The 27,156-nt window shown below is 41.8% G+C and overlaps 1 protein-coding gene across 1 annotated transcript in view; it reads right to left on the reverse strand.

Annotated features, from left to right (window-relative positions):
- Positions 1–27,156, reverse strand: part of TIAM1 (T cell lymphoma invasion and metastasis 1) — a 122,744-nt gene that overhangs the window by 34,043 nt on the left and 61,545 nt on the right. The window contains exons 5-12 of the mRNA XM_030469015.1: positions 25,333–25,557; positions 23,638–23,823; positions 21,123–21,269; positions 18,998–19,072; positions 17,789–17,959; positions 11,761–11,865; positions 7,898–7,979; positions 2,771–2,857 (exon numbers count right to left, since the gene is read on the reverse strand). Of these exons, the coding sequence (XP_030324875.1) occupies positions 2,771–2,857; positions 7,898–7,979; positions 11,761–11,865; positions 17,789–17,959; positions 18,998–19,072; positions 21,123–21,269; positions 23,638–23,823; positions 25,333–25,557 (1,078 nt within the window). The remainder of the gene's footprint in view (positions 1–2,770; positions 2,858–7,897; positions 7,980–11,760; positions 11,866–17,788; positions 17,960–18,997; positions 19,073–21,122; positions 21,270–23,637; positions 23,824–25,332; positions 25,558–27,156) is intronic.

Genomic DNA, 27,156 nt, shown 5'->3' on the forward strand with positions numbered 1-27,156 from the left:
TCATGTTTTTCAGGAGTTATTTATAGCACCACAGCCCAAGGGAAAAGGGGATCTGCAAAGGAAACAGATGACTCTTGCTTGCTTTGGGGGTGACCCAGCAATGCCAACAAATGATATGCATCCCTCTGAGGTGTTCCAGGAATCCTGATCTTCTTCTCAGCCAGCTGGGACCATTGTTCAACTAATAATGGCAAGCAACACTAAACAGGGTTTAGTCCCAAATAACCTTTCTGGTCAGGAAGGCAGCAGTGCACCAGGGCATGGCAGTGCTGACAGCCCCAATCATCCGAGATGCTCCTACTGATGCAGCTTTTGTGTCCACATGAGGGTGATGCTGGCAGTCCCCCACAAGCATCCAACCCCCCAGGAGCCAGCCTGCTGGGCCCAGCTGGTGGGAACTCATATTCTGCAGAGGCCACCAATCTGCCACCACTGCAGCATCTCAGTCACTGCCCTGGCATCTACAGGCACAAAAGATGGAATTTACAAGAGTCCAAAAATGTGCTCTGTGGGGATGCCCTGCCCTCATACCATGCAGTTCTCTGGCTGGGTGATCACACAAATCTTGCCACCCATACATAAGGCCTGGATGAAAGGCCTGACTTGATGAGCTGAAAGCAGAGCTCAGCTGCATCCTTCAGGAAGCATATAACTACTTGCATTCAAGGAAAACAAACATAGAAGGGAGGAGGCTAAAGAGCTTCAGTCTTCTTAAGGAAAATTGAGATCTTTCTAAATGCATTTAATTTTCCCAGAGACTGTAGTGTAGCGTGCAGTTTTGGAGATAATAAAATTAACTAGATAGAACAGCTACAAAGGAAATGGACCATAAAATCATGTTTGAAACAAGGACAAAACAAGGCAAGTCAAGCATTATGCATTATTTCATTTATTCTACTTAGTGATGCCATGCCATAATAGTCACACATTAATATGCCTACAACCATAAACATCCTATCTGGGGCTTCATTTACTCTTTGTAATCCATGTTTTTAATCATTTGGGAGAAAGCATTATGTCTATCTCAGTACAACCAAGCAGCTCAAATTCTAGCAATGGTCTAGCTAACACAGAACAACAGAAAAAAAATCAAAAGAGAAATAATAAAAATTAAACAGACAAAATAAAATTTAAGTTTCCTAGTTGGAGAAAAGTTGAAAATGAAATACTGTATCTCTTCTTGTTAGGCTCATTACAGGAAATGTGGTCAAATGCAAACATGACTGTAAATAATGGGAGGAAGAGAGTTTTCCTCCCTTCGTTCTGCTAGCTGTGGGTATCTTGTCACAATATCCTACCAAATACTGCTCATACAGAATTGGATTTGTATGTCGATTATGAAGAGCAATGCATCACTGAGAGGATGCTATAGCATTTCAGCCCCACAGGAGGCAGTCTGTGTTCATGCATTTGTTTAAATTGTCACAGAAACATTTTCTAAGAACAAAATCAGAAAGCCCTGCTGAAGCCACACACACACACACACACCCCCCATCACCCATATTCTCTTTGCTCCCCACAAGAAGCCCACAAAGTTTTGTTTCCCTGGCACAGACAAGCAGAGAGCTGTCCCTCAGCCCCTGCTCAGGGTTTTTGGCAGAATCCCCATTCCATCAGCCAGAGAATTGTATGGGACTGAGGTGAAGTGGTCTTTTCAAGTTCAACAGACAGGGTAGCAGCCATGTCCAGAACCATCTATGAGGTTTTTTTAAGTTATGGTTAGAGCTTACAGCTGACCAAAACTCCAGGCTGCTTGCAGCCAGAACTGTTCCCCATCTCCTGCCCCTGTTTCTTCCTTCCCAGTTTCTGCCTGTACAGTCCTGTCCCTGTACTGGGCCACTGCTACTCGCTCCACTGCAACACAAGCCAAGCTAGTGGGTCAGAAAACCAGCCACATGTTTTGCCATGGCAGTTCTCTATCCAGACAGTGAGCTGAGTTGGCTCAGCAGAGTGCCAGAGTCAGCACAAGGCAAAGGGCTGCAGCAGTTTGGGGAAGACAGACCCCATTGCTGCTGGCAACCTCAAACTGCTGAATAAGCTCTACAAGCCCATATAGCCACTCACCAAGAAAACTCTGAAGGTGTTTCTGAGGACTCTGCATACACTGATGGGTATTGAAGAGATGAGTCTTTTCATTCTTCATGGTCCCCATGTTATATTATAAAATCCATTTAGGGTACAGCTGCCCAGCTCCCTGACCAGCCCATCCTGTGGCTGCACAAGCAGGAGTGCTGGCACACTGGAAAGGGCTAAAAAGCAGTAAAAGCATGATAGCATGAGGACTGAGCTCAGCTGGGGTCAGCTGCAGTTAAACTGCATCCTGCTCTGCCCTATGATGAGCCTGGCAGCTTAGTTATCTGTGCTGCTTTCTGGTCCAAGAGCTGCTATGCTTCCTGCAAAGGCTGGAAGGAAAACCAGAGGCAGTAATCCCAACCACGGAGAGCACTATGATAGCTTCTACTGTATCCATTTATTTTGCATTGAGTGACTCGAAGAGGGCCATGCTCCTTTTTCTAGCTGCAGGGGACATGCTAACCATGCTACATATACAGCAACTCAAAATTAAAAGAGGATGACCATATAGCATAGATGATACCAAGAGCAGAACAGAGCCATTTATTCAGTACCTCAGATTCTTCCCAAAAGACCACAACTTCCTTCAGACTAGGATCCTGGTTTAGTGTGTCTGTAAAGTTCCCATCCTAACAAGCTCTTGGTCTACACCAAGATTAAATAAGCAATAACAAAAGCACTTTAAAAAGTCTTTTACCTTTCTTGAAAGCTAGGCCTGTCTCTTTGACACCATTCACATATAGCCGACGAATCCCCTCTTCTTCCACAGAGGACAGAGAGAAACCTAGGGAAATACCATGTGAGACAGTTAGAAAAAAACAACCACTTCCAGTGTGTCCTAATAACAGCACAGGCTACAGGTAAGGACGTGCTGTCCCTGCAGCCAGAAACTGGGAATTCCTCCCTTCTCTTTCCACATCAACTTTTGATAAACACAAAGGGGAAGTTAAAAAAATGACAGTGGCTTTAACAAAAAATGTGTACTGAATTTTTGAGTTTATACATAAATAATCTAAACCTTTATTTCAGGATACCACAGCTAAAAAATGCTGGAATAGATTTCCACAAATTAGACCTCCACTCTTGCCACAAAAAGTCACTTCAAGAAGTTTTGCTGTTCGCAGACAAAAGCTGCACAGACATGTGGGTTTTGACCCAAACTGACAAAAGCCAGGAAACAGAGCTATGGCTGATGTGCCATCCTGAACTCAAGACAAACAGCACCTGCAAAAGAAGAATGCCAAATTTACTTTTCTTTTTGTTCCTGGACTGGACAAACTTGTAAAAAATGCTGCTTCCCCTTCTACTCCTTTCTGTTCTCAGCTGCTCCTGGCACAACCTGTTGTTTACCAAGTCTCAGCTCACGGTACATTTTATAGCTACAGTAGAGACCCACTGACCAGCCAAGCAGTACTGACACAGCCTTAATTTGAAGAGTGCAAATGGTATGTCAACATTATTTGCTTTTGGTGATTTTCCTGCCATTTGTGTTTGACACTGCCTAAGATAACAATGTGTAAAGGAAATACAATGTGTTTAGCTAAATAGGGTTTATTTATTTACAGTTGAGAGTTATCTAAAGCAGAACATTTGCCATTCTGAAACTCCATTACTCCCTAAATGAGTGTAGACAACCATTTGCTCTCTCCTTTTCTGACTAGAAAAACATTTACAAACCTCTGGGGGGAGACACTTGTTTGACATAGAATCAGCCACCAGCCAAGAGGAAGCAGATGTGCTGGAAGCCTATTCAGACTTCAGGGCTCCCTGCAAGTTGTTGCTTATGGATAAAAAGTTATATTTTCATCCATAATTTAAAAAAGAGAAAGGAGGGGGAAGAATGTGGCAGCCTAGAAGCAAGGAGCATATGGCTCTTCATGACTTAACTGAGCTATTTGGAATCTGTGTACAAGCTCCTCAGCCTAAATAAAATAAAATTTGTGAAGCTCACTCAGCACACCAACTTCGGCAGAGAGAAAAACTCTTGACTAAACAAATGAGCAGCTGTAAAAAAATTACTAGGTATTGGTTATCTTATCTTCACTGCAATGCCTGCCTGGAAAACCCTTAACCAGAAGCACAGTGGAGCATGATGAAGACTGCAGTTTCAGTCAGCACAAATTATCAGTTACTATTAGCATCAACCTTTAACAACTGAAAGGCTGGTTTGCAGCAAACTATCACACAGTTAAAACAAGGCTGAGCTGCATGTAAAGTTATTGCTGCATCTAACTGTGAACAGATGAGCATGCCCAAACAATGTCAAGCTCCCATTCTCATGCATGAGAAGACTTCTACCTCTTCCAACCTGTCAGGGCTGAAGGCAGGTGTTGTTGGCTTTTAAATGCAGCTTTCATTTTAAAAAGAGAGAGAGAGAGAAGCAATGGACAATTGGCAACAGCCTTGAAATGGGCATCTCACAAATACACTTAACCTCTCTGATGAGATGGTGTGTGACACAAGCCATGGATAAACTGGTTTATTTCCACAGTTGCCATGTGGCTCGATACAGTAAAAAATCTGAAAGAGTATTCCTGTCCCACTGCAGTGCCAGTGCCACTGCTTTCACTGCCATGCAGTAAAGCAGAGCAGGTAATTCATCCAGATAGGATATACCTCCAGTCAAGCGTATATATGTGTATTTGTTTTTTTTCTATATATATATATATATACACACGTGAAAATATGCATACATGCATAAACATGTCTGTGCAGTTCGTAAATCCATGTGTATGGTAGGAAGGTAACAATTTCCATCTGTCTGAATTCTGCAGGTGCTCCACACAAACACGTGTATTAGCACTGCATGAGAGGAAGGGCAGGAGTGGGTGGAAGCAGCAGTGATTGCATAAGCTGACATCACTGCCAAAAAGATTATTATCAAACTGTGCATGGACTCTGAAACACAAGTGTGAAGTGATGAGTGCTGACCCAGACAGAACTTTTCTTCACTGCGAAGTTTTGATGACAGGAGAGCAAAGTTTGCACCTATGAGTGCACGTGGCCTCGCTGAAGCAGCTCAATACCTGAACAAATCCACCTCTAGAAAATGATCTTAGCCCCCTGGGACAGGCAGTTCCTAACAAAATGCCAGTATGTTTCTGGTATATACAGGAGCTGGAAGCAATAGATTCTTACTGCTGGTGTGCCCTGATTCCTGCCCACAAACCTTGGCAAAAAGGCTGCTATCAGTGAAAGAGGCAAGAACACACATGTCTAGGCATCAGCAACAGCATCACATTGACAGATCTAACACTGGCAAGGTCCAACACATTGGCCAGATACCCCAGGAGAGGCTCTTACCACAGGCATGCTGGTGGGAGTAGGAACACTATGAAATGTTTCCATGTGAGCTTTCCCTGAAATGCTCTGCTCTGTCCTCTTTACATCACTTGAACTCATGGTGTGCTTAGGGATGATGGCAATGTTGCTTCAAAAGCCTTTTTGAAGGAGCAGCTCTGCTCCTTCCCCAGCATCAGGATCTCTCAGCTGGCCGAAAACAGACTGGAAAGCCAGCAGACAGCTATTCACTTCTTCTAAAATCCTTTCTGCCAGGCTGTGAGCTGAACTGACCTGCCTAATGACTGAAAGCGTTTCACCTCCCTATCTTTGCTACCATGTCTGTTAAATGGAGATAACAACACTAATTCTTGGGACTAAGGAACAGCTGCTTGTGAAGTATGTTGAAAATTCAAGGTGATTTTCAAATGCTTTTACTGGAATACTAGCAACCGTAAGAGATAATGTCACTAATGTTTTTGAGAACTTCATCCATTTTCAAAGTCAATACTTTTCCAGTTCTTCTGAGGAATCAAGGCACAGGGAATCTGGATATATGTTTTTAAACCAGGCAAGAATTATGAAGCTTGATCTAAGCTGCATAGCAAAAAACCTCAAACAAATAATCATCATAATAAAAAATCCCCTACTGCTTTAGATATTGGATTCCAGTGTGGGCTCTTGCCCCTCATCCCCACACTTGAAGTGCCTATGAGAGTCTGAACCTGTCCCCCTGACTGAGAGCCAATCTCAAAGGCAGCCCCACTTACACAAACACTGAGGCAGCTGCTTAGATGCACAGATACTGTGCAGTCACATTACTGATTTAGGTTTGGGGTTTTTTCAGAACAAAACCAGTAGCAAGAACCCTTAAGCAACCCTGTTAAAAAGATTCTATGCCAACATATTAAATCTCTGATCTTTGTATGGCCATAGCTCATGAATGTGCTGTTCCATAAAGAGACTTAACAGAAATAAAACTAGAAGGTGCCTAACCTACAAGATGGGAAAGCATCTAAGGAGGAACACTACCCAGCACCAAGACAGGGACAAGAGTTCACCTCTGCTCCCTGGCATATATTTCAGCACACACTTGTCACTGTATGGATACATAGTACTGATTCTGTGAGACACATACAGACTAAGGAAATTCTGCTGCCATTTAGAGTCAAAGTAAGTTTTGCCATTTTCTTTCAATAAGAGCAAAGTCAGATTTTTTGGAGTGTATTTAGTATTCACTCCTCACAGGGGCAGAGCCACTGAACAGATACATCCCATGTCTCACACAGGTGATCTCACTCCACAGGACATGACAGTGCATTTCATGGTCTTTCCCATCTATCATTAAAAAGAAAAAGAAAAAAAAAAAGAGAAGAAAGACAAAGAAACAGAAAATGTCACAATATCCCTAACTTTTTAAGCACAGCACACTTAGATAACACAGGGCCATTGCTGTGCTGGTTAACATGTCTCTCTTGGGTCTCCAATATTCAAGCTGCAGTCAGTACCACTGCTTTGTAGCAGAGCTCAATATTCAAATGGCCTGCAGCTGTATATTAAGCAGTTTGGAGATTCAGAATTATTCTCATCATTAAAAGAGAATATTTAGATAAACAGTAAAAACATGCAGATTGGCTTCCCGCAGGGTAGGTTGCACAAATAACTTTAAAATACCTTACAGAACTGTAATTGTCTGACCAAAGGGAAAAGTCACCAGGCTGGAGGTCTGTAATTTGAAATACTTGAAAGCAAAAAAATATGAGCACCCCCAGGTAAAGATAAGGGATTTTGCTGAAATCATACAGGGAAGACTTCCTCTGGTTTATGCTTTACGCACAGATCTATACAACATTTCAGATTCCAGCTAAAGGAGCCCACAGAGCAAACTTGAGGTCTGGGTGTGCACTAGGGCCAGGCTCCTCCAGCCTCAGGAACATCAGCCCGAGACATGGACGCACCTCACATGCCCCCAGCAGGAAGGGAAAGGGGCCAGGAAGCCTCTCCTTGACTGATGCCCAGCAACAGACCTTGAGATGCCTCCCACCCACAGCAATCCCTGCCATCACACTAGGTGGAAGGGGTGAAGAGTGGGAGAGCCTGATGGCAATGGCAAGCTACAGTGGTATCCTCTCCCAAGCCCCACTGCGGGGCCTCCATGAATGCCACAGTGCTGGCACTCATGTTAAGATGTGACAATGAGCAAAGGATGCTGCTTTCCCGCACAACCTCCATAAGCAGTGTTTTGAGAAACTACAAGAAGAAGAAAACATTTGTCCTTTCTGCCACCATAGCTCTCATCAAAGAGCTACAAATCCTACAGCTCAAGCAGCAGGAAATACAGCGTTGAGTGCACTGCAAATAAAACTGTCCTGCTTCAGGGCAGGGGAGCAGACTTTCTGTGGATAGCACAGGGATTAGATCTGATATTCTTACTGCATTCAACGGGCCTTCCAGGTGTACCCATCATAGCAAGCAAGAACCTGCACACAGTGGCAGAACTGAATTGGTAGAAAAGCATGGACACAAAACTAGGAGAAAAACTCACCATAAATGTCAGAGGATGCATCAGACTTCTCTATTTGAATGTGCTGTGTAATCTTCTGACAGATTTCTATTTCTTTGTACAACTGAATAGGAAAAAAAAAAACACACCACAAAAATATGTTACCGTGGTAAGCCATATCAGCTGGAATAATTTTGAAGAGGTTTGTTTTTTTTTTTTTTATTTACGGGCAGAAGAAATGGTCTGAGGTCATTATTTATCAAACAGTTTTATCTCCCCATGTGTAAGATTTATTAGTAGAGTCACTATGCTTTACTGTTTGAACACAGTTAAAGAGGAGGAAACAGTGGTTTACTACTCCCAGTATAAGAGCAAGGATAAGTCTATTTCACTGGGTCAATACCATTTTGAACGCACAAAGAAAAAAGCTTCTACATCTTTTTTCTTATTTTATGTGTTGTCATTGTTTAACATTTTTATTTTATTATTTTGATAAAGACATTGCAGGAATTAAATTATTTGATAGTATTAAAATCACAAGGATGGATTTTGTTCCTTTAATGTATTTCTTAATTGTTAGAATACAAACGTACTTAATATGCAGCTCACTCTTAGCGTGAAACTTCATCTTTAACACATTCATGTTTATTTGTACCAAGAAAAGCCCTGAAGTCTTTGAAATGGTCATTAGCATCCTTCCCAGGAGACCAACACAAATTCACACCCAGCTAATAATCCAGAAGCCTGCACACACAGGTGTCTGTGCAATTCACTCTGCCTCTCAGAAGCCAAGCAACACCTCAGCAGGGCTACACCCCTCTACCACAGGTCACACATTTTGTGCCTCTAAATCACTAACATTGTCTTGTCTTGTGTGGCTCACTCTTGTTCTGGAGATCTGCCCCAAGCTCTGAACAAAAGGCCTGTCATCCCACCTGAGGCAGGGAAATCATGCTTTTCCACACAAAGTCACCCAGACCCGTTATTTAGAGGCTCTGAGTTGACATCACTGGGAGTCAGCCCTGACTTACTCCTCATAAAAAAGTCCTGACACTCAGGAAACCTCCAGCTCAGCCAAAGTTTGAAGATGTTTTTTTGTACAGCACAAGGTAACTCTTAAGTAAAAAACCATCATTTTGTCTTCGGAAAAAAATCATACCCACAAGTAGAGACTGCAGGTAAATATGAATTTTTTTTATACGCTGGTATGAGTGTGTAAAAAAGCAATTCATAATAATTAATATTTTGAAACTAACTGGCATCAGTGTTTGGACTGAAGTGTTTAAACCATTTCTTTAAAAATGAAGAGTAACTCATTAGGTAAAGGGGTTTTTTGAAAATATAAATTTATCTTGTGCTTGCATCAGCAAATTCATATCTGTTTATTTGCAAATATTAGGTATTTCAGAACAGTTATATACCTGTTTAAGTGATGATGTTTAGTAAAATAAAATGTAAAACTAAACAAGGATGCCATGCTAGCAATATTTTCAAAATGTGGTTTTCAAACATAGGAACATATTCAGAACCTGAAAAGGGTTCAAATGACAATTTAGAAAAATGTCAGATTTCAGCAGGGCTGTTTAAAAAAGAGGAGAGAGAAAAAAACAGAGTGAAAATCATAGTATATTTCAAACAAAACTTGTGTCTGAGCCCTGCAGCTTTCTAAACGGAGCATGTGGCACCAGAACCAAGGAGGATGGTTGCCAAGCTGTCACAGGGATACAGGAGCCATCCATCCTGCCTGCATCTCAAAGTGCCTCCTCAAGCAAGAACCTCTGTTGAACAGCAGATTCCCAAGATGCACAACCTCAAAGTCAGTCTGACAGCAGCCCTGAGGTGCCACTCACATTTCTGTGCCCCACGAACCCACTGTCCTGACCCCAAAGGCAGGCAGCATGTTTGAGCACAGAGAGCTTCAACAGCAAATATCAGGAGCTGAATATCTATAGGGAGGGTTGCCTGGGACTGGGGAGTGCCCAGGGAGAGGACTCCATCCTGACAGTAGCAGTGTTGTCCCTTTGTGTCACTCCAGTCCCTCACAGTGTTTCTCACAGCTGCTTTGGGGTATTATTATTTTTTTTATTATTACTACTACTACTGTTACTATTATTTTCTATTCCTTCTCTTTTTTTCCTCTACCATGTTTGGTCTTGTGCTTCCAAGGACCCTTTCCCAGGACTACCTTTTCCATCAGCCCCAATGCCTTCACCCCAACTTCATCTACATGCAACATTTTCAGAGAGGCCTCTGGTCTTGTGCTTCCACCAAAAAGGGCCATCTTACCCAAAGTAAAAAGTCTAGCACACCAAGCTTCAGACAAAACCTTAGTTTACAATAAAGTATTCTTAAAAATATAACTGCTTGGTGCAACACTTAATGCTAAAAACTCTCCCCTGAGCCCTTAGTAACATTTTCAAACGCATAATAAACGAAGTTAATGAATTTCTGAAGGACTGTCAGAGCACAAAGTATCACCACTGATGTTTTTGAGGAATGGAATACAGATATTTAATCTCTCTTTCTTGTTTAAATGCATCTGATACATTCTGCAAGGAAAAGAAATATTACCCTAAGAAATTATGTTTACTTTTTCTTCAGAAATGTTTATCTCTAAATGCATCTTAGTATATGGAAGATATCTCTGGAAGGATGACTTCAATATTAGACAACATTATAAACCACTATTCAGGAGACTACAAAAATAGAGGCATTTGTTTTATCATATTGCACCAGGGCCACTTAATTAAACACTTAAGTAACTCAATTTTTCTCACAAAACAAGTACATACACACAAACAAGCACACAAATGTGTGTTGGTTTGTTTTGGTTTTTTTTATAGAAAACGTTTTAACATTACTACTTTAGATATAGCCCTGCAGCACCTATCCATATTATAATCTTTCAGCATGTACATTCTGAATGAGCTTTGGCTTAATTTCATTTTTCAGAATAAACAATAACTGACGACTGTCAATCTTACAACTTCTCAACATAAGACAAGTCACCAAAGCAATTCCAGACAATGAAAGCTAAAATTGGTCTCCTTTGAGTTTTAATTTTTTCCAACTATATTTCACTTTCCAGTCTTAGTACTGTACTAGCACTTTTTTCTCACTTTTTTTGTTGTTGGCAGTGTCAATGGCAAACTCCAGAACTTCTTTACAAAATGAACATAAGCATCCATAGCTGGCATAGCTTTGCATTTTATAAATAAAACAGCCACCAATGAAATGTTTGAAAAGCTTTACACTGTGCATGTGTGAAATCATAGAGTTAAAAAGCATGTCACTATTTTTTTAATCTCTAAATTAAAAATTCCTTTGAAGTCTGCTTTTGAGATGAATGGTATGAAGACATCCAACTGAAGCAATTAGGAAAGTATATTCTAACACATAACTCTAGAACTTTTTAACCTCAACATCTACCTTCCCATTTTGCAGAGTAGGGAACCCCAACAAAACACCAAACAAAAATAAAACCCAAACAACTACTTTTACATTCTGCCCCTCTTTAAAAATCAGGCAAAGTGATATAAATAACAAATACCCAGGCCTCAATACCATGTCTTTGAAACCACCAAGGACAAGATGAACAACAGGGAAAGGAAACCTTAACAGAAATTAAGCTTAAATGTATGTTATGGTGAGTTTCACGGATCACCTGTGGCTGTAACTCCTCTCTTTTACATGGGCATAAGCTAAACATAAACTAAACACCAGCCCTTTCCTCAAGATGAAACATCCAGAGAGATTACTTTACTGTATGCCAATTCGCTACGGTGTGCAGAGCACTATAATTTCAAGTTAAAAAGCATAACTCTGCACATTACAAATGACAGATAAACACTAATGAATGGTTTCCTATCAAGTGTCATTTAATTTTGCTCAATGGGTAGCATTACCAGTTCATAGATATCCTCTTCTGGCTTTGGTACATAAAATTGCATCTGGTTTTCAATCAGGAATTTAAGACGCAGGTAGTGGGCAGAGTGATCCAGATGGTGTGCCTGCAAGAAACACAGAAGAATCTTCAGGAGAGAAAAGCAATGGCTCACATCACCTATACTTAGAGAATGGCCTGACACTCATATGAAGAAAAATACCCCAGCACAGTCCTTCACCAGAGGACCGATGACCTCCTGAACCTCCTCCTCTACCAAGGAATAAGCCCTCATCTAACCACTGACCAGGATGTCAAGGGCAGAGATGGTACTCTTAGCAGCCTCTTTGGTTCTGCTGATCTGGCAGTTCTGCTCCATCCTATGCTATTGAACAAACAAGCAAACTACTACAGCAGAAGACCCAAAGAAAACCTTTGTAGAAAAAAGACACTAGAAATTGCAAGGAGCAAAATAAATGTTTTGATAACAGAGAAAAGCATAATTATAAAGGGGTTTTTCATGTTTGTTTTGGGTTTTTTAGCATCTTCATAAGTTAGTGAGTATGGTGTGGTAAATTTCAAGAAAGGTTAATAAAAAAAGAAATCTGCATGTCCTCTAAATTCAAAACAGCTCAGGGTACACTGGTTTATAAGGCTAAGAGAAGCCAAGGGCTGCATATTGGATTACATCCCAGTGGAAACAGGTCACACCATTTTAATGAATTAGTTATAATTAGCTGAGGATACAGCATTTGGTCTGGGAGATGTTAATGACCTTTTCTCAGCATGATTAATAAGCTTGATTTAAGCAGAGGTTAATGCAGTGTGTAATCAAAACACATTAGAATTATGATAAACACAAAGGATGTCATTCAGAAGTTACTTTCAAAGTTCATAAATTGTTGACTAAAGCTAATGACAAACCCCAAAATGATTCACAAATCTAGGAGGTAAATAATTCCCACTCTCACTTTTAAAATCCCATTATGATATGCATTTTATACACTGGCTTTTCCATTTCACGTGAGCAAAATACCAAAATTTCCTGGCTTGTACTAAAAACAATTGCTCCTCTGAAAATTCATGCAGGAATATCATTATTGCCTATTTAGTACGGCCTTTTAAAGCTTCATTTATCCAGTTGAAACCAAGATGATGATACACCAGGATTCAGCTGATTGATCACACAGCACAGCTCATGAGTAATGTACACTGACTGACCTGTGGAAAAGATCACACACTGACCTAGCAAACCCTTCAGCAAATACTCAGAACAGTGAAAAGCCTAGATTAGCCCATGAATAAAAAAGAGATAAAGAAAAAAAAAAGACAGATCTATTGCTGCATTCTATGTAGCACTATGCAGAAATATGTCCAATTCAAAGAACAAATTATCCATGTATGAAACTGAGTATCTGAAATGGGATAACCTCCATAATCCTGACAAAAACCTAGTTAATTAAATAAGGAATGTGAAAATCTATCAAAGGTCAAAAGAAAAAGAGCTGAACATAGGAGATCTTCACCCTACCCCCTCTCTTTCTTTTTGATAAGCATTTTGCATGCTTTGCTCATTGTTTACTGACTCTTTTCACTAGTTCTTTATTTACATGCACACACATACAAACACTCCAGAAATTAAAGGGAAGCAGAAATAGTTTTAGTCTTTCAGAAATCATACATAGGAGCCCTAGATTAGTTTCTGGTCAGATTAGTTTACTATCCTTAGGCACAAACTAAAGAGCAGCTTTCACACTCATTAAACACAAAGATACTGAGGAGACATAAACCTGCAGACAGCACACCCCATATCTGGAGGGAGAAGTCCATGATAAGTCTCTGAAAGCCCAGATAACTCTAGAGCCTTTTACAGCAAAGCTAGTGGACAAACAAATTTTTTTGTGGAAAAGCCATACTAGCTGAAAAGAGCCAAGTAACCCAGCAGCCTCCTCCTGCCACCATGGTGTACCACCCCACAGACTCCTGCATCTAAGATCCTGTATGCATCCTGCACTTCATGGAGCATCAGGAGCAGCCACTGTGCAAACCCAGGTCAGACAGAACTTTGCTGACAAGATCCGTGCCACTGACCAAAGGCCAGGGTTGGGAGAAAGCCCCAGTCTGCAGCCAGGTACGCTTGTCACTTCCAACAGAGACTCTCAACATCCTCCCCTTGCAGAGGAGACCTCAAGGGACGCTTTCCAGCCTGCCCCAGGCCAGCAGAAATCACAGCCTGTTGCAGAGGGACAGGAATTTACCCAGACTGGGCTGTCCAGCCATTGGCTGTAGGTCAGGAGCTGCCCTACTTGCACTGGCAGAGGGCAGGGAGCACATGCTCATCCACCCTGGATTTCCTGTAGAGCCAGGGGGACCCCAACACCAGAGCCACCAGTTCAGACCCACCACCTGCCCTGGGGCAGGGGCACTCACACCTGCCTGCAACCTGCTCTGCAGCCTGTGCCCTGATAGCATCCTAAAAGAGCAACCTGCCCCACAGGTAGCAGCTTCATCTGCCATCCCCATGGTCAATGACAGGGCTCCTGCCTGCTTTGATACAGGCACCACATCAGGCATGGAGATGACCACTGACACCTCTGTTTTCACTCTGGTCTTCGCAGGGAGTTTTGCTTAGGAGCAAATTGTGTGTGCTGACCATTTTAGAGAGCAGGAGGGAGCCAAATGCAGGATGACCAATGCTGCACTGAAGCTCTGAGCTATGCCAGGGCACAGCATTATCTAAAGAGATCACTGGATAAAACTCACATATATTTTGCCTGCTCATTTCTTCCAAGGAACACCATCAGCCAGTAAGGATGCCAGTCATCCACTATACTGCAATCACATCCAAGTCAGGCAATGAGAGTCATCACCACTAAAGCTGCAATGGTGCAGTACATAAGTCACACCATTAAGTTAATTAACATTTGTACAGCTGCATCAAGGCTTTGTCTACCTCAAAATTTTACCTCTTTCAAGGTCTCTTTCAAATAGAGACATGATTTTCTACTGAAGTGAAAGTTAAAGGCTGTCTCAAAGTGGACATGGCCAGTCCGCCCTAAAAGCCATACCATTAACCCACTTTTTTCTTGTGTTGCTGGTCTAGCTGCATCCGTATGTGGGGAGGTGGGAGCAGAAACAGCACAGCTTTAATGATATTAATATCCTTTCAAGACCACCCAAAATACCTTTTAGCAGTGCAAATAAGCTTCTCGGTTTGTTTATTTCTCCCCTAATAACCCTGGCTATGTCTGGACTAAATTAAGCAGCTAACCCAATTTAAAGCACAACCTGACAGGTTAACTGATGTGGACTTGAAGAAGAATTTACAGTCTGGGGTGTGATCCAATTCAGCAGGCTCCATGTGGTGTAGCAGGTTGGCACACTACCTAAACTATTCATTCATTTCACCTCCCTTCTCGTTAAAGTGATGGGCAGGTGCCTCCAAAGGACCATTCAGCATGATCTGAAACCCATCTGAAACAGCTGGGCTTGTCATTCCCCAGAGTGCTGCCTGTATCAGCAGAAGACCAGGAGATTCAAGAACAGGCACATTCTTTCAGCTTGGTGGGGAGACCTTGATTAGCAAGGAGATGACAGCATCACAGAAACACACCAGCCATCCCACCACATTACTCCAGCTCCACACTTGTCTGTCCCAGACTTTTCCAGAAGAAAAACATCAGCTCAAAATCAACACAAGCCTGCAGAGCATTAGGCTTAAGTAACTTCTCAGAGACTTTATGCACAGACATAGAGACCTAGGGAAAATCTGCTTCTTGTCCCTCAAGCAGGCCTGTTTGAAAAATACAAATCATGAGAAACCAGAATCTTTCTTGCTTTTTACTTTATATCCCAGTTCAATCAAAATACTAAGTGCCATGTAGTCTTCTATGCTTCCTCTCTGGTGTTATTCTCTCCATACTGGCTCTGCCTAAATCCATACACAGTGCGTGTTTTTCTACTCAATTTAAAGACATACCATTATGCAGATATTAGTAAATATGTATATAGACATTTGCACTGATCAATATTATCCATAGGAAACAATTTAATGCATAACTCTTCCTGCCTTCCAAGTGACATCATTAGTTAAATCTTAGGAGAAATCTTCAAGAAACCACTTTAAAATAAGTTTAAATACCCCTTCCATCAATTTTGAACCATAAAAGTGTCACAAAGCAGCCTCAAAACCTAACTTGCTGTATAATAGCAAGGAGCAATGTTAGTATAAGAACACATTTTCTACAATGACTTGAGTGCACTTAATGTTCTCCAACAGAATAATCAAGCTCAATTTAATAGCACAGATAGATTTAACCACATCTACAAACATGAAGAGGTTTACATGAAATGGAGATCTTGAAATGTTTACTGTACCAGAACTTGACTGGTTCTCAGATGGCAGATGGCAAACTGATGTGAAATGATGTGGATCAGATATTAAAGGGGAAAAAATGAGCTGAATGCAAGAGACAGAAGAAAGAGATTGATTATTAAATGCTACAGAAAGAAGGCATCCATCAGTGTTTTCCAGATTGAAAACTCTTGCAGAAAGGAAAGAAACAGATAATAGGTCTTAAAAAAAACAAACACTCACCCACCTCCCCTTCTCCTTATACACCACCACCCACAACAACCAAACACACGATGAGAGACCAGATTCTCAGCAGGCACATACTGAAACCAGTGGAGATACACCAGTTTATTCCAGCTAAGGATCTGGCCCAATGAGTTAATTACTCTTACCCAAAGCAAAATAAAAATCTTAAAAATAAATCATTACTAGTAATGCGTCATTCAGCTTCCCTATTATGTCTCTCTCCAAAAGTGTCATCTTTTCCTGAATACAATGAAGAGCTTTCAGAAGCTGCATCACTCTTTAATAGAGCACCTGGCAGAGAGACGAGCACACTGTATAATTACTGCAAATAAATGCCTTTCTCTCACTTTCCCTCTCTTTGGAAGCACATGCAACATGTTCTAAAAGTCCCCAAGTTAAGATCTTCATCATAATACATGTTTTCTTTTCTTTTGCTGTTGTTGCTGTACAAAAGAGGACTCACGTTTCAGAACAGCACATGACATGAGTTGGGTCTAGCTTGCAGTCAGCTGGTTAGCAGAAAACATACATTATGTAGCTGCCAGAACTGAAAGCTTCAATTTAATTTGTCAAAGCTTTCAACTTCTCTGCTGAGATGTAACATTTTCTAATGGCCAAATGTCTCTGACACTTTATCTTGCAAAGATATCCAGGTGTTTTTTCTTCCACCCACCCCTCAAATGCAGATAAAAGCTTTCCTCTCTCTTCCCTCTTGCCACCTACACGAGGTGAGTCTGACTCCTCAATACAGACAGCAAACACGGGCACCTTCTCCAGCTCCTGGCACGGCTGTTTTCTCTCTGCCTCCCTCCCCCGTGCCAGCCTGAGGGGAGGAAGCAATGGGGGGAAGGAAGGAGGAACTGCACCTGGAAACAGGACGATCTGGCACCTGGAAAAAGGGTGAGATCAGCCCACTTGCGTGGCGGAGGAGGGACATGGCCATGGGAGAAGGCTTGGCAGAGCACAGGGAGCCAGGGTGGCTGGGTGAGGATGGGATCATCACTACCATGAGGTGGGGATAACCAGTGAAAGGAATCATGCTGTGGGCCAGGGGATGAGATGCTGGGGGGCAGAGGGGTCCTGCACACAGCTTGGCTGCCAGTGGAGGGGGCATGGGTGGGTGAGTGGGTATATGAGAGGTGGCAGCACAGGCTGAGTCAGGGTACTGAGGTGCTTCAAAGGCTCATGCAGAGTGGGCAGAGAGAAGGGCACAACCTAGCCTGCCTTCCTCTCCTTACACTCATGCCAAGTTTAGCTCCAGCAGTAAGAATTTTTCATGTGTGGTGCCAGCATGAAAAGTTCAGTATGATAAATGCTCTTCATCTAATATACAGCTGGTTCCCCAACAGTTCGAGCACTGGTGTATGATAAATTCACTCTTAGGTTCAACTGAAAAGGGTCAGGGTTTTAGACACTTCATCCCACTCCCGGGCACACTCACAGCCTTTACCTTGCAAATCATTTCCAGTACATCTCGTGTGGTGTCCCCTGGACGGATGACTGTCAGAGCTGGCTGGTTGTTTGGCAGGCAGAACCAAGATGGAGTAAAATACTCATGGACCCAAATATCGCAGTCGGGATTGTGCTGATGGACACTGCTCAATGCCACTTCTTTTTCCCTCTAAACAGACAAAATCAGTTATGAGTCTACCTACCAAATACATTCTCACACTTCATCAGTAACAAGTGTGAGGAACATTATATGCTGTATCAAAAAGCCCTCTTTATAGAGAAGACATTTTATTCATAAGCCTAAATTGAAGGCTTGTCTGGACAGGAAAACTTGATACAGTTTTACCTGAGCAGTATAAAGCATGCCTTGCCATGCCACCCACAAAGCTACACACTAGTGCAATGCACTTAACCAAGGATTTCACCTTGTGGCTATGGGGAATGTTAGGAATGCAACAAAAAATAATAGTGATAAAAATAGGTTTAAAATTAAAGCTTAAATGCAATGTGTTTCTGGGTAAACAAATACAAAGACAAGAAAGCTGTTGCAGATGCTACATATCCTATACTTAGAAATGAAAAAATAGCAAATCTTAGCATCTATTTTGAATTTAATGTCTTTTATACATCTAGCTGCACTCCAAGCTATAAATCCCCAGGAAGTGATGGATCTGCAGTATTCCTGTTTGCTGCAAGTGGGCTCGCGCAGCTAAACCCATATTCACTACATGAAGAATGTGCCTCTTAGCACTGTCTCAATGCTGTTCTATAGCTGACTTTCTCTGGGGAAAGAGAAAGCAGTTTTAATTGTGGCTGAAAACGCAGAAGCTCTAGGAAGTGCATTAGAACAAAACAGAGAAAGTCCTGAACTTCATAGTTGTGCCAATGCTAAATTATTAAAGCCAAATAAGGTTGTCACAAGGAGCCACTCTCCAGACACAGTGGTGTCCAGGTCCTTCTGTGGGCATTTCCCTGGCGTGCAGTGCACTGGCACCTCCATCTGCACTTGGGATGTTACATGCAATGAGCACTTTGAACAGTGTGCAACCACCTCAAACCCTCCCAGAGAGGCTACAAGCCCCAGAGCACACAGAGGGTCCTCACATCTCCAAAGGGGCTACATGTCTCCTCTTGTGTCCCAGAGTGGACACTGCATTTAGGCTGGATGCAAAGGATGGGGAAGGAGGAAGCTGGAGAGCTGGTTTACCTTGCCATCTGGGACTGTATCATCAAAGATTCCTTCAAGAGACTTCTTTACTGAATCAACTCCTTCACCGAACACCTGGGGAACAACAGAGTGACTGTGCTTTAAAACAGGAACATGCCCCCATGCCATCTTCGGCACACACTAAGGGAAAAAACAGTGTATCTAAAAACTAGCATGGAAATCAAACTGAAAAGTAATAATTTAAAAAAAATCTTGAAACACAGAAAAGGAAAATAACAGCTGGCTAAACGTGAAGGGGGATGGTGGTGAAGGACAAGCCCATCATGGAGCACTATCCTGAAAGATGAGAGGCCAGTTCTGCCAGTTCTGTCTCATTTTGTGCTCAGTTTCCCCATGTGTAAAGTGGAGGAAATGAATGCTTCTCCACCTCTGCCAATGCTGAGAAATAAATCAGCTTTCAAAAAGTACATAGGAAACATTTGAGCACCACAAGTCAGTGTAAGCCTTCTCTAAAGAAATAAGAGCTGGTAACCCAGCACAAGCCAGAGAGCCAAAATCAACAGGACTCTGTGAAGGAGGAATGATAGAGGGGAATAATTACAGGATCCACCCTAAATCAGCACAGGACTGTATCAGACAGGCAAACAGGGCTGTTACTGCATCAGAAGCTTACAATTAAAAACAAAAAGTTAAGGTTTATAGCTCCACATCAGGACAGCTTCATGATCAAGTTGCTGGGTTTGGTTGTTAAATATTAGGTACCTTAAATAAAGCAAGGACCATGCAAGATGGGAGGTCATTACCCTTTAAGAGATTTACATTTTTCTGCTTCAGCTTGGCAGTCCTTTGCATGCTACTACACATGAGCAAGGGAAATATGTTCAGGCACTACATTTAGACTTGATACTTTCTCAAAACTTTACTTTTTCTTCAACTCTGTCCAGCATGACTTTTCTTTAACCTGATACAAAATCTCGTTTCATGCATGTGATTATTGAAGAGTGAGAGTGGTAGAGGTGGGGGCAGGGGAAGGAAGCATAAAGAATGCATTTATTCCCACTGAAACAAAAAAAAGGGTAAATCCAGGGGGAAAAAAAAAAGGGGGGGGCGGGGGGGTCAGAAGACACAGCACAAGCAGGATCCTAGTTCAGGACAAGGGATTTATCTTGATTTAGAGAAAATAAGTACAAAGCAACAAGGATGCCACAGCACCAGCGCAAAGAATTGGGAATGTGCTCAGGAAGGCATCTGCTGCTTCCCAGCAAAACCCTGAGCTTTCGTTCAGCCACTAAATATTTGGTGAACTTTTAATGTCTCACTAAAAACAAGCGAAACAATTCTGCAGCTTCATCCTCTGCTAAACAAAACAAACACCCACTGCTGCTTTAACAGAAGGCAGAAGAACTCACAGGGCAGAGAAAAACACGTGTCCCAAGCCTTTCTTCCTTCAAGAAGTGAAAGGAAAGAAAGAAAAGCAGAGCCTACATTTCCTGCAATTAGATGAGGTATGGCTCACAAAAATCGAAAGCTATAATTAGGGATGTTTGGAAAGAATAACAAGGCAGCACCTTCTTCCTACCACATTGAAACATGTTTTCTAGAGAAAGATCTGTGTTGTAACTGGATGGAAACGTTTCAGGTTTTGTTTTTTAAAAATCTGAAGCAGAACATGGACTGTTCCCTACTACATGAAAAAGCTTTTTGTTACTTCAGAAAGTTTCTACCAACCTCAGCTACATTTAATGTATTCTACAAACTCATAATTTTAATTTAAAGAAACAAACAAATGCACTTTTTTCCCCTTCTTCTAAAGTTGTACGTGGTTTACACTGCTGCTTTGTTACTCCTGAATTTAAAGGAAGTACTTCCAGCAAAAGCAGAAGCAGAAGAAATGAAGAGTAGAAATGCAACCAGCTGATCTAAAGAAGGTGCAAACTCCAAACCTTGTTTAACAGGAACTGCTGTATTTTTATCTATAATTACATTCATGGATTTTTTAAGATGATGTGGAATAAGATGACAACTGTGCTGTGAAAGATTAAACAGGTTAAGTTAAGGTTGAATGTTCAAGTGCTTGATGCAAGTGACTCTTTGTATGATCTGCATTCTGCAAGCTAGCAAATAAGCCTAAAAATAACAATTTCACAAATTTCCACACACATACCTGATTAATGCTTGGCCTCCCTTGCTTTTTCTTCGAGGTAGTATCCAGCCCCCAGAGAGAAGAAAACCTGCTTCTCCGTTTACTGGCAGATCTGGACATGGCCTGTGTCCTTCTCCTCACTCCAGATTCCCCTGTGCGAGCAGCCACCTGTCAATGCCACATGGTTTTAAAATCAAAGGTTGCAGCATCCCACCACATCATGGTTTACATAATTTAATAAACAGTGGAATCTGGCTTGGTTTTGGTGGGTTTTTTTGTTGTTGTTGCTGTTAAAAAGGCAAACACTGGCAACACTGTGTACTTACAACAGGGAAAATGGTGATGCTGCCAGACTAGTTCCTTCTTACTGCAATTTAACTCACTTCTGAAGTCAAACATCAAAAATTAAAATGGACAGTACCACCCCCTCTTTCTTTTGACATTTAATCTGATCTATTTTGAAGCAGCCTAATTATCACAGAACAAAGTCTCAGCACCAGTGAAGGGCTTGGTTATTTTTTTTAATTTTTTTTTCTAACAAGATTTCAAAGCTGAATACACAAAACCTGAGATTTCCACACTTATCTGCTGCTCCTTAGCACTTTCTCTTTGCACTTCCCTGTGGAAGCACTCTAGGCATCCTGGAACTGACTCACAGCTGTTAAAAGGACAGATAAAGGTTTGCAAATAGGTCGAGGTATTTAAAACCTGCACTTCCTCCAAGAAAGAAACATTTTAAGGAATGAACAAAATACAAGAATTAAAAAAAAAGTTAACAAAAATGACTTTTTTGATTAGAGCAGTGCTAACTGCTTGGGTACTTGAAAACAGGCTGGTGGAAACCCCTTTGGAGCAAAAAAATTATTTGCCTTTACTGAGACCAAATATTTGGGGAGTGTTTCCTTAGTGAGGAAGCTCTGGTAGAAATCAATATGACATTAGTCAGGGGTGAAGTGTTCAGACCAAAGTTTAAGTAGATTTCCCACGTGGAGGTGGCCTCTGGAGAGTGAGCTCTCCTGCAAAAAAAGGGAGTGGTAGGGGATGGCAGGTATGAACGGGAGTGCAAGGTAAAGCGAGACAGACAGACAGACAGACCCACCCTGCCAACTTGGCCATACACTTCCTGAAACACCTTTGCACTGGATTCCCACAGCCGAAACTAGCAAAATGTGACTGTCGTTTGGCAACCCCAGTGGGAACACCCAAATCTCTGAGTGATGCCCCAAGCTACAGAGCAGAGAAACTGGTTGTTTGGGTGCAATAGATACAGAAACTCATATGAAGAGGAGACAAACAGAAGGCTGGCTTGTGTACCCAGGGAACCATCACTGCGTGAGTAATGGTGATTCTCCTTGGGAAACGTGGAAAAATGAAGGAAAAAAGAGAACTTAAACACTGCTGCAAGTATTTCCATTTCCACAGCCCAGACTTGTGAGATATTTCCCAGCTCTACCTGGGACATTTGTGCAGAGGCACCTAGGAGACTTAGCATATCCTCTGGCTGAGGAAAAGCTTCAGGAGGGCTAGGGATACCACCCTAGTTATCACCATGCAGCACCCAGCTCCAGTTTGAGACTCACTGCACCACTTCCACACTATTGAGGGCAAAGGAGGACACCAGAGTTTGCTTCAAGGAGAAGAAAGCATGTGTCTTTTCCAACACAACATATTCAAAACATTTATTTTCACTTGGCTCTCAAGAGACACCAGCATGAAGAGGCAGACTGTTTTTCAGGCTAATGCTCAGTGCTTTTATAGATGCAAAAAAAATAAGCATAAATGCAAATTACATCCCGCCACTTAAAAAAAAAATACATCCACCAGCAATTATCAGGATGATGACGCTAATCTTTTCACATATAAAAGAATAAAAACGCCCCTGACTGAATTGCAGCTCTGGATTCAATTGAAGGGTACAGCTGACATCTACAAGACAACAAGTGGAGCTCAGCTATTTCTGTGAAGCTCCAGAAGTCCAAGCTGAAAATACAGGAACTTGATTTAAACTCATTTAAAAAACAGCATTTTTAAATACGTTTCCCTGTATTTTTAAGAGCTGGGTTTTTACATTATTTAAATTCAGACAACTATCTTAAACATTATTTGCCACATCATAAGTAGCAGAGAAGAACATTTCCCCTCCCTTGTCAAGCATCAGGTGTTGATCACTGGAGATCACCTATCAGGCCAATTGGTCAGTAGATTCATCCATATGGTAGAAAGCAAGTCATAACATTAGAGATGACCCTGCTCTTGTAATAGGATGATCTGTTTATAGACAGCATCTTTATAGTGGAGATCTGGAAATTCAAAATCACAAGTTTAGAAGATACGTGGTTCCATGGCTTGCAATCACCTGCTTTCTAATCTATATGTAGGACAAACACCCTGTTCAGAAAGCAGAATATTCTGCACACTTAGGTAAGGGCTCGCCCCTCAGGCACAAACCGCTGTTTGTCAACATGATCTTTGCACTGAACACATGAAGAGATTTGTAGGTTGGCAAAGATGACCCCTGGCCTCTGTTCAAACTTACCAACGCATGAAAGGATGAGACTGAAAAGATTCCAAGACGTCCCATTGCAACTTTAGTTGGACGGCTGGCAAAAGCAAGCAGTCTTTTAGGGTTTGGGAGCTCCCCTCCTTGGAGACTGGCCAAGTAACAGCGGTACCGAAACAGGTCCATCTGGAACTGTTCAAGGTTTTGTTCCCAAACGAAGATCTGTGTAAAGCAAACATTGAAAATTGAGATGCATGAGAAGAAAAAGGGGTGAGGTGGAAGAACAGAGCAGTAAATACCTTGAGAAAATTCTACTGTTCCCGGTAATACTCCTTTTTCACCAATGCTGATCTCGTTCAAGAAACACTTACTCCTCCTCTTTCCCACTCTCCTCTCCCCTCTCAAACCCAAACAGAATACAAACAACAAAAAAGTTTTATTAGATGGAAAACAACTTCTTTATGTTCATGTCAGAAGTGTTCTCCTGAGACAACTGCTTCTTTGATCTGATGTTAATTAATAGGATCAAAATTCCATTTTCAATTTTCTCTGTATTTCAGGATTCTCCTCTGAGCAGTCCCTTAAGATGCTTTTTTCATGCATCAAGGGCATCTGAGAAACAAGACCAAACCCCACCAAATTCCACATACAGTGCACCCTGAATCAGCAGCCACACCAGAAGCACTGCTGTAAGCATCAATGGAGCTCACCATACTCGAAAAAGTGCTATACTCTGGGGATAATTAAACTTACCAGTGGAAGAGCACTACAGTCAGCTTATATAAGGACTTATTCAAATTATTCAAACTACTGATAGGAAACAGTTTCAAAGTGTCTAGAAAAACACAGTTACATAAAGAGACTGTTCTGCCCTCTCACTGTCACTGACAGTCTTTGAATTGAGCCCTTTCAACAGAGGCGAGCTTCTTCCCTCTCTTCTCAGGGGTTCCAGGGGGTACAAAATCTCTCAAGCTTTAGCCCATTAGAGCCCCAGCAGCTCCCTATGGTTTACATTACAGGGGCTTTCTGCAGCCGTTGTAAAAGAGCTACAAACTAATGAAGCAGGAGCCATATGTTAGTTTCCTAAAATAAGGTGCTGCTGCAGCAGTGGGAGAGACATCTGCTCTAGGCTCTCTGCTTCTCAAACACAACTGCGTTGTCCACTTCCAGTTAGAAGCAGCAGTCTCCACAGGCAGTCAGATCTGCAGCCATGAGCTCAAGAAAGGTTTTTGTAACAAGTAGAAATCAGGGATGGTTTCTTCATCCCATCCACCTGCAGAACCAGCCTCTTCCATCCTTAAGACAAGAGAAACAGCAGCATTCATCTGTCTATGACCAGCTCTTCCATAAGCAATCCTGCTGCCATGGTCTGGTAGCCTTTTCACTCTCCTAAAGCCCTCTCTCAACCTCTGAGCAGCAAGCCAAATCCCTTACATGGCAGCCAGGAGAAGACAGCCTATGCTGTACCTTAGTGCACATTGTTTAGAGAAACAGTGCAACTAGGAGAGCCAACACAGCTCTCCTGCCAACACATGTCCCATCTGCTCTGGGAGCTCTGTATACACACACAAGGCACAACAGGAGCAGACAAGAAGAAGAAGGCCACCTGAAGAAGGCCTTATATATTTATATATTTTTATATATATATATATATATTATTTATTATATATTTATATTTTATATTATTATATATTTGTTAGGGGCTTATTTCACATAAGCAAGTGAGATTACTTGATCCAGTATGGTCTTTTTCTTCTTGGAATCTGTTACTGAAGACAGCTGCATTTCACCCATTTTCTTCATCTTCTCATCCATATCAATCTTCTGCTCCAGCTTTTTTATCTCTGTTTTCAGGAGCTTGACAGTGTCCTCTTTGTGATGCTGCCTTGCCACTGCAGTTGCACAAGCTGAATGGATTGCTGTGATCCAGTTCTCCAGTTCAGTCTGGCTAGAGGTCTGAAGAGAGGGAAAGAGAGGGAAAGGAGTCAGGATACTCTCTACAGTGTGGGTAAAAAAAAAATTGATTGGAGATTAACAAATACAATTCCAATGAGTTTTCTTTCCCTTTGATCCTAAGATTCAAAGCCTTAAATCCACTTATAAGAGAAGTAATAAAAAGGCCATCATTCTTAGGCAGGAGTTGGCATGTAGCACTTAGAATTACACCTATATCTGTGCTTTGCAGTTGCACATTGTTTCCTCGCAAGGTCTCAGGAACTGCCTTCCTTGTTCAACACAATCCTGCCATAATCTGTAGCTCAACATTTAATGATGTTTTCTAAACTCCCAGTTCCTCAAGGCAGGGAATGTGCCAGTTTCTGTGTTCTTCACAGTATGGAGAGATTTTTTGGCACGCAACAGTTAGAACTAAATTAATGGCACAAAACATGACCATGATATCTATGAGTAGCTTTATTATGATGCATAAACAAACAAGCCTTTCACTTCTGAAGATTCCAAGGCACTCTGAAGACAACCCATCTATCATTAAAAGCAGGCTCAGTGTAATTTTTACAGCTCTGCTACTGTACCCAAGCATGTGTGTGACAGTTCAGGAAAAGGGAGCACTTCCTCTCTCTGGAAGTATTCAAGGCCAGACTGGCTAAGGCTTTGAGCAACAAGTATCACTGTCTATGGCAGAAGGGTCAGAACTAGATAATTTGTAATGTGCTTTCCAATACAAACTATTCTGTGATTCTGATTCAGTGAGGTATTAGGCTAGGACATGGGACACAAGTACATTTTTCTGGAACATCACTATTATGATTAAAGGCTTTGACACAGAAAGAAGAGTATTTCAAAGCATTCCTTTTCCAGACTTTCAAAATAAAAAGTAAATCTTAGCCTTCTTAATAAACTGCATACCTTTTAACACTAGGTTGTAAAACAAAATTTACAGCCAACTCAAGGTTGCAGCAGACTTTCTTTCTGTGAGTGTCAGCCTTTAGCAGTAATCATGCTGGTATTTGTCTCATGGCTGAAAAAGTTGCAAGGTGCCAAACCACCTTGTTCCATTTAAACTTCCTGATGAAACTGGATCTATTAATAGACAGCACATTACAATCTTTCCAGTTCCTAGCATAGATGAAGAAGGTCATCCTCACTGCTCTCCTGGTGGTCAGAACTAAAAGCAAAGGACGTAGCTTGTCTGAAGCCAAGGAGAAATACCCACAGAAGCCCAGCTCTGAAAATCACATAAGCAAAGGGTAGCACTTCAAAACTTCTGTGATACTGAAGCAGGTGAAACACACATGTCCCAGAATGACATTGCTTTCCCTAGGTCAGGTTAGAAGTCCCAAGCAGAAGGTAGGGTCTACATGGGAAAGACCAATCTCTTACTCCCAGTTTTCTCCTCTATGGTTGGCACTGCACAAAGTGATTGCTCAAGCTGGTCAGGCTCCCTGCCAAGGTGACAATATTAACAAGCTGAGATCTATAAATAGGGGCCTACACTATCTTATTGTGACTGCTCAAGACATGTTGAGCCCCTCTTCCTGAGGAATTTCTGCTGTAAATAGAGAAATTGTTTGCAGAATGGAAGACACCTAGCCTACA

This window comes from Calypte anna, chromosome 1 (assembly GCF_003957555.1).
Source record: "Calypte anna isolate BGI_N300 chromosome 1, bCalAnn1_v1.p, whole genome shotgun sequence".
Classification (NCBI taxonomy): Eukaryota; Metazoa; Chordata; class Aves; order Apodiformes; family Trochilidae; genus Calypte; species Calypte anna.